The 15,428-nt window shown below is 37.8% G+C and overlaps 1 protein-coding gene across 1 annotated transcript in view; it reads right to left on the bottom strand.

Moving 5' to 3' along the window:
* Fas2 (neural cell adhesion molecule fasciclin 2) overlaps positions 1-11,912 on the bottom strand; it is a 171,465-nt gene extending 159,553 nt beyond the window's left edge. The window contains exon 1 of the mRNA XM_033338374.2: positions 11,599-11,912. Within this exon, the coding sequence (XP_033194265.2) occupies positions 11,599-11,662 (64 nt within the window). The 5' untranslated portion in view covers positions 11,663-11,912. The remainder of the gene's footprint in view (positions 1-11,598) is intronic.
* Positions 11,913-15,428: the final 3,516 nt, after the last annotated feature.

The raw sequence follows: 15,428 nt of genomic DNA, 5'->3' as shown, positions 1-15,428 counted from the left end.
AAGTATCACTGGTAGTTTTGGCATTTTAGTAGCTCATTTTATTTCAACTGGTATTTGGTAGAAATGTTGTACAAGCTGTTTAACGACCATTTTAATAGACGTTGCCAAAATTGTAACACACTCATATTCGCAACTGTCGTTGTAAAAAGAAATTTGGGTTTTGCCTAAAAAAATTGAAGATTTCTTAATTTAGAAATTAATAGGTACAAATGATAAGATATCCGTCTGAACCAATTAAAAATATCAAATTAAGGTTCCCATATCACCTTTGTATTAATAACTTGGATTAAATTTGTGATGAAAAATTGATGAAATGATTTGAAAGATTCGTTAACAAAGATAAACATACAAATTCTTAAAATTCTTCAGATATTTATTATCTATAATTTTTGCGAATATCCAACTTTTAATTTATCATGGTACGATTGGATAATTATTGCGCAAATACAAGTTTGAAGACTCTTTCGCACGATGTTGCACAGGCCGCATCGATCTGAAGCGCAGATTAGCTACCGTGTAATTTGACGATACTTTACCAGATATAAAATCGCGGTGACAATAATGTTTATCTCGATCTGCAAGCATAAACTTGATCGTATCAAGAACTTCTTACTCATCCAATAAAACCAGTGTAACTCCTATTATTAATTCAATAACTATCTGATTTTCATCTTTGCTATTCAAATGAAGAGATGAATTTAATTCAAATTTATTATTCCATTTAATTAACTGCATTATTATTATACACGCGAGTACTATTATTTATTAATATTTCGATATTCTTCCAATTTAAATGAGTCTCAACAGAAAGAAAAGAGCATCGAATGAAGAGTTCGAAAGTAAGACACTCGAGCAACGTCATCCTCTCAATTCGAGTCAATCAACCCACCCAGACGACTTAATTTTCTAAGAAAATATTCACGAGAGATTTCTCCCATCGTTCGTTGGTCGAGATGTTCATCGAACTTAATGGCAACTATCCTCGATCTCTTACGGAAGTACGAGAAACGAGAGGTCCGCAACCGGCATCGGAATTGCTTCAGAAAAATGTAATATCGTTCCTCTGCGACTTCTACGGGCAGAAAGAGGTTCAACGAACCCCGGAAGCGTGCGTTTCGAACAAACGCTGCAGAAGGATGAGAAGAAGAAGGAGGTGGAGGAACGACGCGAGGAGACGTCATCTGGTCGGAATATTTTAATTAAAGCCTATTTCTACGATAACGATTTTTCCTCGTGGAAGCGTCCATCGTGTTCGTCCAAGACGTCGAGACATCTCTTTTTGCGAGAGGAAAAAAAAATATAAAGAAATGAGGCGGAGCGTAGCAACGCTTTGGAGCGTCTCGTGGACTGTAATTTGTCCGCTTGAAGAACGCGCGATCGTAAAACGAGATACGTAACTGGCGATTTGAAAAGTTTCCTTAAGATTGTATGATGTAATAGTAATAGACAGGATTTATAGGATCCTATTGGTCGTCAGAACTGTCGTTTCATTATTTTGTTTCATTTTAAACGATCTTAGATTTATCATAGATGGTTGAGATCTTCTAGACAGATATTATAGCACCGAATAGTACTACTTCACATTCACTGGTCATTGTTTCATCGGATTACCATCTATTTCGTTCAACGACTACTTCTTCTTGTTACATGTCACAATATTTTATAGCGCGTAGCAAATTTGATCATATGATCGATTCTATGAAAAGAAACATTGAAATATTTTGAATATTTTATGAGAAACATACGCAGCACTCAAATATTAATTTAAATAGCACAACGATCAACGGGAAGACCTAAACTTTTGCTGTATCTTCCTTCTAATAAATATTATTTAAATATTAGGAAAGCTATATCCAAACCATGCAACCTTAAACTAACTTTCATATATTTCTAAACAACCTACGTCAGAAACCCTGAGAATAGTTTCAGCAAATTAAAATAGTGTCAAATTTCCAAATCCTGATCAACATTCGCTTCATAATTCCAAGAACCAACCATATGAATCATCTTCGGAAGGAGACAAGGCAGCACTATGTAGTATTCTTCCTTGCCAGATAGATCGGGAAGCACGTGATTAAATAACACAGCTGTTATTTTAGTAAAGTAACTCAGTCGGTGGAGCCCTTGCACGTCGAAGCGTGGGTGGGCGTCGACTTAATTCACGTGAAGTATTTAGCTAGTTAATCCTACGACCGGCCTAGTGACGTCATCGAATCCTTTATTTCGTTGAAAAAGCCCGACCCAACCGGATTGTGTGTGTGTATAGCTGGAATACAAAACCTATGCAACCGATTCCACGAGGATGCAACGTTATACGACTTTCCATTCATTCTTGCTCACACGGACACGCGTACAAGATTCAAGCGTGTGATATACTTTCGCTTCGTACGCCCTTCGTTGAACAAATGCCTCGAATCTCTCGAGGCGCATTTAAGCTTTCGTTTGGAAACTTAATAGTTTCGAAACACGAGAGAGGGAGAGAGTCAAATGGAGACGCGTGCTAACGCACAAAGACGTCGTCGAGTTCGTTTGACGACCTGTTATTCGCTGACAATGATGCAACATTCACGTTGTAGACAAGAGCTGTCGTCTCTAAAAGACGTTCCAGTGTTCTTGGGACGTACCGGATAGTCGGAGTATGATAATGAAGTAGCGTCAGATTTGGAACGATGTAGAGCGAAGATAGAGTTAACAAGATTTTTGACATGAAAATAAGGAATTTGCGATGTGATAAGGAAGCTGCTTCGAATTTTAGGAAATTTAATTAAGCGTTAGGCAGCACATTTTGGTAGAAATATGTTAGAAAAATACAGAGCAAGTGTGTAAAGAGGTTGGCAATTTGAGAGATTTGAGATTTCGCATAATGGTATAATAAAACTGAAAATCTGAAAATTGTAGAATTATAGTTGATAAGAGGATTGTTTGGAATATTGACAAATTTAATCATGAGAAATTAAATTGAATTAAAATGTCTAAATATAAGCAATTAAATCTTCGAACAAAGTAAAAAGCATGTGAAAGATAAAATAGATAAAATTCGAACAAGCTGCATTAAATTTTCGCACACGAAATATCAAAAAATCAATAAAGGAAACAAAGAGAAACAGTTATTTACCAACGATGTATACACATAAATTCGTATCAGTCAAAGCTGTTCGCTAATAGCGAGCAGATAGTCGCAATGGAGTATTTTGTACGATTCGCGCAAACGGCGAGCGACGTTTCACGTAAAAATAACAAATTCACACACCGACTGTTACTCGCGCGCCAGAATACCATTCGATATCTCGTACCATTAATAACAATATGCAACACGAACAACATTCGCAGTGAACGAGTTAACGTGCACATAAAATATCTGTTACCTCCTCGCTTTGCAGCTCGCAGAGTTGAATGATCCTAGCATGTAATTTCATGCGTTGGTGTCATCGAAATTTCATAGTTTCTTCGTTGGAAAAGATTCCAAAGCAAAGATTGCGCGATGATACGAGAGGAATCAAACAACGTGCGTTGAAAGATTCAACGTAAGAAACTGACAAGGAAAAAGAACGCGTCTCGCGAGATAAACTCCTACGAACGTGGGACTAAAGCAATCCCTACACGATGAGATTTTACCTGAAGACGTATCTCATGTGAGACGAATTAGCTGTCATGGATACCCACTCACGATACATTATAATAGTAGATTAAAGAGGTTCATTTGAAATATGTTTTATACATTTACTACAATTTGTAAGTGTTCAAATACTTATGACATATATGTAAAAAAACATATGTATGCGTATATAAAAAATTATATATATATAAAAAATGCGTATATAACAGTAGCTACATAGTATGTCGAAGAAGAAGTACTATACGAAAGAAAGAAACTATTGTATCACAAGATTGATTAGAGGGATACCAATATTGCGGGTTCTATATGTATCTGTACATTTTGAGTGTTGTCTTGAATATTATTGTCCATAACCATGATAGTCGTGTCTCGTTATAGCACTAATGGAATTGTAAAGTCTTTTGTATAATCCACATAATATATATTCATCAAAATTTCGATTATTAATTTTATACTTCAAATATTTTTGTGTTATAAACGTTGATGTTGAAACAACATCTTGTTGTCGAGCTTCAAAGTTGCTGACTGCGAGTAAGATTATGATACCAAGGGTTTCACACGAGATTTTGTCTAGAAGTAAATCTCATCTCTTCGTGTAGGATTTGCTTAATAGAAGGCCATTCGTCGACAGGAACACGCTCGTAATTTTAACTCGCGCCTCGATCGCTGATTAAGAATTATCTCGTCGCGATGCACACTTGCCATTCCTCTCTTTTTCGTGATAAGATAGCCGTGTACATGCGCGGAGAGTTTTAACAGCGTAATCGATCATTCGTTGTCCGCGAGAACAACAACAGCAGGTGAAAATTATTTCTATTCGACGATTTCGAACGAACACTATAGCACTGTCTCTTTCCACTTCGAACTGTTTTCTCTGTTTCTCTGCATTTGTTCGACGTTTCGACCGCTTGATTAATGTTTGGTACGCGCAAATTGAACATTCCTCGACGCTCCCCCTCGAGCGAAATATGGATTATGGATATCAGAAATCGCAATTAAAAACGTGTCCCTGTCAATTGACCGACTCGTTAAGTGATCCACGCGCAATGACACGGAAATTATCGTTCGTCTATTTTATTCGAAGGAAATTCGCGAGGATTTTTTCTGGTCTGTTTCTTTTCTTTGTTCTCTGTGTCGTGATATTGGACTAATTTAAATAAATGGTGTTATTACCCGTTTGTATTAATGAAGATTGAATTTAAAATGGAGGAGATGAAGACACGTAATTCGTTTCTTAACTCTTAATATTATTGGGTTACAAATGATCAGCAATAGATTGGATCAAGCTGCTTAATTATGGACTATGAAAATTGAAATTACATCTTTGAAATTCTTTTCTTCCGAATTTCTATTTTTATCAAGTTTCAAGAAAGTTTCGAATATTTGACTTAACGAAGGCTTAAATACATGATGTCACGCAATCATTGATAGACATATCGGAATTTTGAGAAATTTCTGAAAGTCTAGAATAACAGGAATAATTAGACTTGGATACGAACGATCTTTTATTTTATCTTTTATTTTACGTGTTATTTTAAATCTGATACAAAATATTATGACTACCTTATTTATGACACATGACAGTGACATGATTATGATGACAGTGGTCTCAAATCTAAAATATTATATTCAAATTATCGTTTCTTATTTTTTTATAGATACTTCAAATATTTAGATATACCACAAGCCTTAAGACAATTTGCTGTTTGAGTATTTTCAAGTAAATAGTTTCTCAGTACACACGTAACGCTTCTACAACCTCGCTTCTACCATCACGTAAAACATCTAAGCTGAAGCTTCGCTATCTCATTAAGCGTTATGCTACACAACACTAAGAACCATAATCAGTATCCCATTCGAAGTAACTTTTCGTTTGAAACTGCGCAGGAAGACAAAAAAGAAGCAGAACAACACAACGCATTCCATTTATCGTTCAATTTCAAATGAGTACGAAAATTTTGAAACATAGTGCAGATAGGGTATTTTTTAAAACACAGAATTCAGTACAAAAACATAGATAGCCATCTAGGTCAGCATAGCTCGTAAATTATTGGAAATGCAACGAAAATACAAAGAACCTGCAGACACTGCTGACCGAACAACATGCACAGTTTTCCAATATTTTAGAACATTGTTGTCTAGTAGCGGTATTGCTACAAAGAGATATCGTGTTATACATTTTTAATAAAGTTTTCATTTTTAATTAAAAAAGAGATTTTTATATGCACTTCAAACATGCAAGATAAAATACCCCCAGTGTAATACTCGTTACGATATTTATCGAGTAAATTAAATGTCTATTTAAATTCTTTTTTTTTTACTTGTATTTGCACAAATATGAAATTTTGCATAAATTTATTCGGAACGAAGATTTCACGTAATTGCTCTAACAAACGAAGCCGATGTTACAGTTCTTTCCAATCTTTACTTCTTACATTTTACTAAATATTCGAATAAATAATCCCATATTTTACAAACTCGCATAGAACTGTACAAGATAAGCTGATTCGTAACAATAATTTCTTTCTCATTATTTATGGACGAAGAATTTACGCAATAGCTTAATATGTTATGTCGATCGATTCTCCTCTCAAAATATCATTCATAGACATTAGAAGTACATGCGTAACATATACTAGGGGTTCCTCTAAATTCCAGTGAAATTCCAGCGTTGTTCGAGACGATGAAACCAGAGGCAAACGATCCTTCCTATCCCGCCAACTGAGTCTCCCTCTCTCAATTTCCCGGTTATTTCACCAGAGAGCGTTGTTGAAACGAGCCACGCGAGTGCTTTATGTTTGTTTTTCATTTCCTGCCGAAAAATCGCTAATTATCAGCCACGTAAACGGAAAGCGAGCAGACCGGAGCAGCATTTTTCTCCCCGTTTATTTCACAATCGCTAGAACACCCTTAACGTTCACAGCCTCTGTCCTTCTTGCGGAAAACTATTTTTTTTTTTACGACGTCCAGCATATTAGTCTTGAAAAAAAGTAGAAAAAGAAGGAAGAAAGAAGAAAGAGAACCACCAAGACTCATTAAGTGGTGCTACTGTAGGTTCCTCGGTTTCCTCGGAATATTTTATGGCGGACACGCTATATAACAACCATAATCAACGGTTACTCTCGCGAGTAAACTCTAAATTCTCCTCTTCCCTACCACATTCTCTAATTGTTCCAGCTTTATTGCACTTAGTCAATTTTTTTCGTGTTTCCGCTAGCAAATTCGACGAAAATTTTTAGAGCAGACTTCAAGTTTCAGTATGTCTGCGTCTCGATTCTGTCCTTTGTATTAAACGTCTCTGGTTCTCCTATCTGACTTAAAATTGTGAAATTTGTCTGGAAATTGTACAAGAGAAGTGTACAATTTAGAATCTCTAACTCGCCGATTCACCAATACTTTTAGTCGATAAAGTGTGAGAAGAAAATTTTTAGATCATCGTCGAAAGAAGATCCAGTAAAGCAATGTACGAAGAACATAGACATTTTCTATGATTTCATGATTTTTAAGACACTCGCAGTTGTGTGTAATAAATGTAATGAATACTTTGCTAAAATTATGCAAAAATTTTCTGAAAAGATTTTGCAACTATTCAGAAGTACCGAGCAAGTTCTTATTCTTTCGTTCTTCTAGAAAAAAAATGTCCAAGACTATTTTTATTGTATGCCATTCGAATGATCTTTGTTCGTTTTCGTACATCAATTCTGCGCATCTTGACGTTTTCAGACGTTCGAAGGTGGTTTAGAATGAACAGGTTTACAATTTTTCGATAGAATTCGAGTGGTCTACAAGGTTTAACGGTTGCATCGCTTATATTTATGCGGCTGGATAATGGCGAGTCAGCGGGAGAAAGGAACTTTAATGGCCCCGGAATCCATGGTCCACGGCAATGGGTCACCGCGTAACAATGCGACGTGAAAAAGCAGAGGAAAAAAAAAAGAAGGATCGATGACCGGAGCATGTTGCTTGTTCTCGTGCAATGTGTGACGAACTTTGAGAGAAAAAGAGACATACGCTGGGATGCTATCCGTGCACGCGAGAGGCCGATGTGGCATCGCATACAATGCTGAAACGAGAAAAGGTCAGCCACGGGCCCGTTTATCTTCCAGCTATCTAACGTTTTTCTCTGCGTCTCGATTGCTTCGCGCATCCTTCCTTTTTCCTTTCTCTACCAACTCTTAAGATAATCGCGAAGAATCTCGCGGAGAAGCACGCGATATACAGCTGTAGCCGGTTAAGTGTGTACGAATGTTTGATTGCCTGTTCAAAGGATCGTTCTAAATACAAGATTGCAATAAATTTTGATCTTTTTGCATTCAGGACGTAAAGTATAGCGTGGAGTAATTATAAAATAAATCGGAAATGTAGCAAGCCATATGAAAAAGATCTTATTATGTTTTGGATTTATTCTCACCCGTAGCATAAATTTCTGTCAATTATTGGCTTCTGGAAAAATTCCTTCAAATTAGATGTCGCCCTTGACAAATCTCAAAAGCAAAGAATCAAATGATAGATTGTTATCGCCATTTTCAACTTATTTTTAGATAAAGAATGACATCCTTGCCCATTGTACCGCAATTTCAGAAACACCCAGTACACGTGCGTGTGCTATTCCTCTCTCTATTCACGTTCGGACGCGTAGCATTGTCGTTGCGACACTTTCTCCGTGGAACCGATCCTCTTTGTGCCCTACCACGGACACTCAAAAGAATGCAGATGCGTATTCCTGCGGCGTAAGTCATAGCCGGTCTCGAACAATGACAAATAAATTTCAGAGGAAACAACTCGCTGGCTAACGCCTTTCTTGGAACCTAAGTATAAGACGCACAGAACCACATACAACAGCCTGTTCCCGTGCTTCTATAACCGTGTTGCTCCTAACCGCTTCGAAAGTGAAACGGTCTACCGAAACGGTACCGTTCTACTGTCTCTGTTTCGCTTGTAGCAGGCGATGGCCATTTATAAATTACAACCGGTGCGCGAGCTGAGGCACGCTTGTAGAAGCGAAGGGACAACGGGACAAAAAGAGGAGGAGGGAAAAAAACAACGCGATTCCGAGGCGACTCGACGAAACCGGACTGTGGCGACGCGAGACCTCTCCGATAGACGAAGACGAAGAAAACGCCAAGAGACGAAGGTATATACGAGTATCTGTTTATAAGTAGTCCGGATAATTTGGCGGATTCGTAACAATTTTTACTAGAATGATGCTGTAACTTATATGAATATATAATGTTTGCAAGTAATCTGGATTTCCTATAGTAGAAATATTCGTGGAAATTATACCAAATGATGAATTTTATCAAGCAGTTTTTGGAAAATTTTAGCAAGAAGCAATGTCGAAATGATGAATTTTACCAAATATTAGGAAACTATGAAATACTACGTACACGTGGCCGTTAATTCTAAAAATTCATCGCTTCAATTCATTTGTCAATGTTGTAATATTTCTAATATCACTGAAACTTATCGCGAAATATTGAGAAATATAGAATATGTGGAGAAAACGGAACGAATATGTGTTATAACCTAATAATATCTTGTTATAAACAGAACTATATGCTCTATTCAAAAAAATAAGGCTCAACCTATATTTTGTCAAACTTAACTATGTCATACTTCGTTACTATATTTCATTACCATATTCCTTATAAACATTGATATATATTCTGGAGGAGCAGCAGATATTTTAAATGATCGAAAACGAAAGGGAGAACGAGCCCAGAAATGGCCGCCACTACCATGGCCTTCCACACCGACGGGCAATTTGCACCAACCATTCGGACAGGTATACCATTGGAGAATTGCAGCGGCGAGGCCGTAGCTGTAATTTCACGGAAAGTGCTCGAACAACACAAAGGCGACGCAACAGAGCCTGACTTTCAGGTAACGTTTCCCTGATTCCCTTGGACGCGACCAGAGGGCCCAGACGGTCCCTTGGAGGTCAGGTTATTGTTAGCGGAAAGTCTACTCCGTGCAAGGTGCACCTTTCTTCTATACCTAAGCGGACCTACAGGTGCAAGACGATCAGTTTGCTCAGGTGTCGGCCTCTTTGCTTAGGCCCACAGTTTCACAGAGAGACGTCTCTCTTTCGTTCTTAATACTTGTACACCGCAACGTTATCGAGATTATACTTGGAGCACGAACCTGCTCTTTTATGGAGGGTCGAGAACCTCGCTAATTGGTATTTGCATTCCTACAGCGATTTGAAATTAAGCCACTGAATATATATCGGAAGGTTATGCAGAATGTGCACAGTTGCTGACAGAAGTATTAGGGTACTTGTAGAAACCTACGAATATATCAAGATGTTTTATACGAGATATTTGGAAATTTCATTAGCACTGTAATGAGACTCGATTATTATCATTGAGTTGTTAAAGTTTGAGACAAATCTGAAAATGTATATAGAAATTAGAGATGATTAGAGATGCCATGGCAGTCGTGTCTTGTAACATTCATAATTTCAAAATGTTTTATATACCATAAATACTGTACACATAAAAGTTTTATCTGGGAAATATTCGATACTTTTGGAATTTTTTACTAAAGTATAATAAAATTCCTAATCTTCATTTGCAACATTTTTACAAGCAAAAAAATTAATCAGTATAATAATGCAGCATACAACCCTTCAAAGCGACATTAACAAGGGATTATATTTTAAATATAATTATATTTAAGCAGTCTTAGACAAATACTACTGTCCTCCAGAAGAAGGTGTTTGCACCGTCAAACCTCTTCCTACGTTTTCATACACCAATTCTTTATATCTCGACGATTTTAGAGCAGCAAAGAATACCCCCACTGGGTATATCGGCAATATTTGTATGCGAAAGCAGTGCTAAAAACGAAATATCTACTGCTGATGAAAGATAACTAGGAACTAGAAACATGGTCGCCAAAGAATTTCTAGAAACACAACTAGAGATATAAATAGTTCTATTGATAGAAATAGTAGATATACTTGCAAGATAATGAATCTGATTTTTCCACCTACATTACGTTTCAATAAGTACGCGTTAAACAGTGAGTCATCTGCCGATAGATTACACGAGAGATAGTGTCTTTCAATTACGATATCATGTCTCGCATTGTGACATGTCTGCTAACATCAAGTTGATGAACTCTCTGAGTTACCCGAATGCACATCTGTGGTCACTTGCGAACATCACAGGTGCAACCGACGCGACGTTTTCGCGTTGCTCACTCATCATGCTGAACACGTAGTCGCTTCACTGGTTGAAAAAACGCGTCCACGGATAGCTTTGGTGCACGAACGACGGTTACGGTACCGCGACGCTCGAGATATTTGAATCTGAGTAAAGTTGCCGCGCTTTACCGGCAGAGATGACAAGATAAGACTACAGCATTGCAATAGACGGTTATTTGAACGAATTAGATCTCTGATGTTCAAACTCGATACGTCAAAGCTATCAAGTATGTAGAATATAGCTAGATTCCTTGAGTGCATACAGCATTATGATTTTTAAATGTTTCGTCAGTTTGTTCGAATTCATTATAACCTAACGAAGCACACATACTTAGATATTTACGCAGTCGAAGTATTTAACAAATTGGGATTCTGACCGATCCAACACGTCAAAGCAATCAGATATTTAGAACATAGATATAACATTGTGATTTTACGATCTTTTATTCGCCATTTCGCTAGAATCCACTATAACCTAACGGAGCACATAGGTACTTCTACAGTCAAAGAGTTTAAGTTTTTAGGTTCCCTAGGTGATTTTAATGAACTCGATCCTACCGAATTCCAACGTTCAGTATCGCTTGGTATATTTCGGCCGGAATTCCACGGCACTGCGCGTTGGTTAACCACCTGCTGAGCGATCGCGTGCCAGTCCGGAATACCGCGGTGACTTTGGTCGCTGTAGCGAAAGCGCAAAAACTTCGTGGGAACGTGCACGTGTCCGGTGGCTGCAGCTCGCCTTTCGATATTATTATTATTTTGAAACACTCACCTATAAGCGGTAACAACGCGAAGACAACAACAGCAACAGCCCGATGATGCTCGTGGGCTGCCATCGTGACAAACAGGGATTCCTCTTCTTGCACTAAACGCCGAAGTTCTTTCGATAAACGTTCCTCTTTCTTCCTCACAAAATCTTTCGTATTAATCTCGTCACTGACACTCGAACACTCGGTTATCCGCGGTATTGCTCGACTTAGATGAATGACGTGCCGATATCGAGGATCAAAACGATACAAGACATCGGGTCTATTACCATTAAACGACTGTTCCCGCACGTCGTATCGTCACGCTAGCCGATTTCGGACTGTGGCGGGGAGCAGCTCGTACGCGTTCGGCTCGGCCTTCGGCAGAGTTCGGTTGCGTTCGGTTGCCACCGGTGCGCTACTCGGCACGCAGGTACCAACGGCAAGCAGCGAGTGGGAAAGCCACGATCTCGCGGTTCTCCGCGAGATCAACCGATTCTTCCTCTCTCGGACGTTTCTTTCTTTTTTCTCTGTCGTTCTTTTGCCTTTCTTTTACGCGCATCCTTGCATTTTTATACGCCTCTACAAGAATGCCACGTCCTTGCGCATAATTCTTCCTTTTTCCCGCTGAATATTCAACGGAGAATGTTTCCGACTTTTTTCGGGACATCCGATGGTTCTTGCATTAAAGAATATCGTGCCATGGTATTCACAAATATGTTAATGGTACTGTTTCTGATGGATTTTTCGATGCTTGTTAGCTGAACCTTGACTAATTAATCTTTTGTGTACGAATTAATTATGGAGAGAGATAACGTGTTTAATATCAATGTTTGCACAGTCTTTACGTTAAATGGAATATTATGTAGTAAATCAATGCTTAGAGTGCTCTTTATACAAGTGTTATAATGTAATATGTCACATGTATTTTATGGACACTGTTGGAATGTTATGATAGAAGTAGTAATTTTTTTTCTTTCTTAGTAGACGAATTTAGATCATTCTAACCTTTGATTGATTAGCGTTGGATCATAGATACTTCAGTTTTATTTGTTTTCTATGTTTTACGCAATGAAGACCATTGGTGACTGTTATCGCTCAAGATATAGAACGGGAATTAAAACTAAACAACTTCACTCGAATATATGTAATATTATATTATAGATATTTTGTTTCCTTCTCCCAATATATACAATTGGATATCGTTTCATGTGAAAGGAAAGAAAATAAAAAGAGATTTATTTTTCAAAATACGTTTAGTATTACACAGGATAGCTATGTACATATTTCGTAATGAAACTTCTTTCATATCACACTATGAATATCTCATGTGTTTGTAATATGTACGTTTCATATGTAAAACAAAAATAAAACTAATAATTTTTGAAAGTATCTACATGGTATCTTACATCTCGTGAGCCAAAAAATCGAAATTTACAAAGCTTGCAACTGAATATCATTCAAAGTAGAAGTAAAAGAAATATTTAAAAATATTTTTAGCACATATATCTATATTCCTCAGTTTAAGCAGATATTGTAAGGAAGTAGAATGTAAATTGGAAGCCATCCTAAGCCGTAAAGCAGGGATTAAGAATAAATAATAATAATTATCGTCTCTCCCACTAATTATTACTCGAGTCGAATCGAAAAGATCAAAATTTCCAAATCTTCCAAATAATTTTCTCATCGTCCAGCTGACCAGAAATCATTGCCATTTCAATTGAATTACTCAACAATACGGAACTATTCTACAGTTCATCCCGACATTATTTCTTTAACTTCACCATGCAATCTGGCGAGCTAATTACAGCTGAATTATATTATTACAGGCCGTATAGCACGAGAACATCGTTAATTTTACAATTCAACGAATTTTCCACGCGGAAACGGGGAAACGACGAATACGGGCGACGAGCTGTGTGGAAAACACGTTTGCGCGTTTAATCAAATTCGTGTCGCGTATTATCAAGCAAACAGAAGACTCAGAGATAAGGGATTTACATTTCCACGTTGCGTTGGTCGGAGGCTCGCGTAGGGAACGTGACGAGAACGAAGCAACGGCTATCCATTCCCTCCACTTTGATGGCAATTAACTCTCTTATCGAAGCTGGTAACCAAAGAATTAGTAATTTAAACGATCTTCACGCGCACGCCGTGGACTCGAGTCGGTTTTCAGTACTTTATCACGTACGGCTACACCGTCGTTGACGCAGCCCATCGTCGTCATCGTAGTCGTCGTTTTCCCTCTTAAGGGGCGCGGCCACGTTTTATGGCACTCGACATCGGAGCTTTCGGTTCACTTTCAGCAGTCGACGACGATTCTCGAGGATCTTCGCAAGATTAATGGCACAGGTGTACGTTTCAAAGCCGTGCAAATATCGCTGTCAACGCTTGCTCCGCGGTAATGAAACGCGCGATAATGCTACGTGTACATAGAAACGTTCGCATGACGAAGCAACGCCATTCGCAAACCGTTGGGAGTCTGATTCGTGCAGACGTCAGGCTTACAGTCGGTCCGCAGATTTTCCGGAGTTTCGTGATAAATGACTCGCAACGATCGACTGACCGACGCAGCACTTAAAATCATAGTTGTACATATTCGTTCGATCCATAAGTTCTTTTTCATTTCATATCGAATGTAAGATTATAACTACCGTAAATTCACGTTCTGATGAACTAGCGTTCTAACAAATGCGCGAGAACTTAGAACAATCAAATATACTAATAATGGATTCTTATGAGAGCAAGCATTTCATTCTTCAGATGTTTCATTCGTTAGAACAATAGTTCATTAAAATAGCTTAAGTCCAAACAATAGAATATTACCATAATATGTAATATAGTAATAGCATTTGTCTACGTTAAATATTATATGTGCTTCGATAGCTTTTGCTTCTATTTTTTATGTGAACGCTGAAATATTAAATCTTTTTTATAAAATTTCACATTATGTCGGTCATTAAATTAATAACAATGGCTCTTCAAGTTTTCCAACATCCGCTTTACTCATTGAACAAATACTCTGACAGATTGACATTCTTTCTTTATTATCTTCATCTAAAATATTTTTAACGGAATTTTCTTCAGCTACGACAGAAGAATGAAAGAATTTTAAAAAATTACGAAGAATTGTAGAATTAAAAAGTCATAGAATAATAAATGATAAGTAAAACAATTATCTGCCAAAATTTGAAAATGATCAAATCATAAAAATGATCAAGATGCAGCTTGTGGACGGTTCAAATACAAATCGCGGAAAAACAAAAGATTTCACATTTTCGGAATCGCATAAAAACTTGTGACTCGATCTATTGAAAATCGTAGTGGTAGAAATCGTGTAAAAATAAAAATTGAAAATGAAAATTTCGTTAGAGGCGTAAAATGTTGTTCGCGGTTGGCCTCGTGGTACACCGAGGGTTTCGAGTGGGTGGCTCTCTTTTTTATTTAAGAGAAACACACCTAATTCCCCTACCCTGGAGAGAATCGTTGTTCAAATAAACCGAGCGACCCCCTGGCGGTTTACGTCCTCGCCCTCGCGTCTTTCCCGCGGGTTGCAAAGCGAAGAGAAAAGAGGGCAAGTCATATATGTATATGTATGTGTTTGTCGTTTGTCATTGGCCTGTTTACCAGGCCAAATGAATTACGCCTCGACAGAAGAATTTTCTTGCGCGCTTTTCACGCGAGACCTCATGCTCTTCGTTCGAAAGATACAAGCAAGCTCTATTTGTTTTCGTAACATCGACTGACCGGGTTCGTTCGTCACGGCTGCCAAACAGATACACCCAGGGAGAACGTTCCTCTTAATTAAAAGCCTCCACTCGAGATGTGTTCCGTTTCGTCGAAACGGCTGAAAGAT

This window comes from Bombus vancouverensis, chromosome 5 (assembly GCF_051014615.1).
Source record: "Bombus vancouverensis nearcticus chromosome 5, iyBomVanc1_principal, whole genome shotgun sequence".
Taxonomy (NCBI): Eukaryota; Metazoa; Arthropoda; class Insecta; order Hymenoptera; family Apidae; genus Bombus; species Bombus vancouverensis.
The sequence above is the reverse complement of the archived record's forward strand: the minus strand, read 5'-3'. Positions and strand labels throughout refer to the sequence as shown.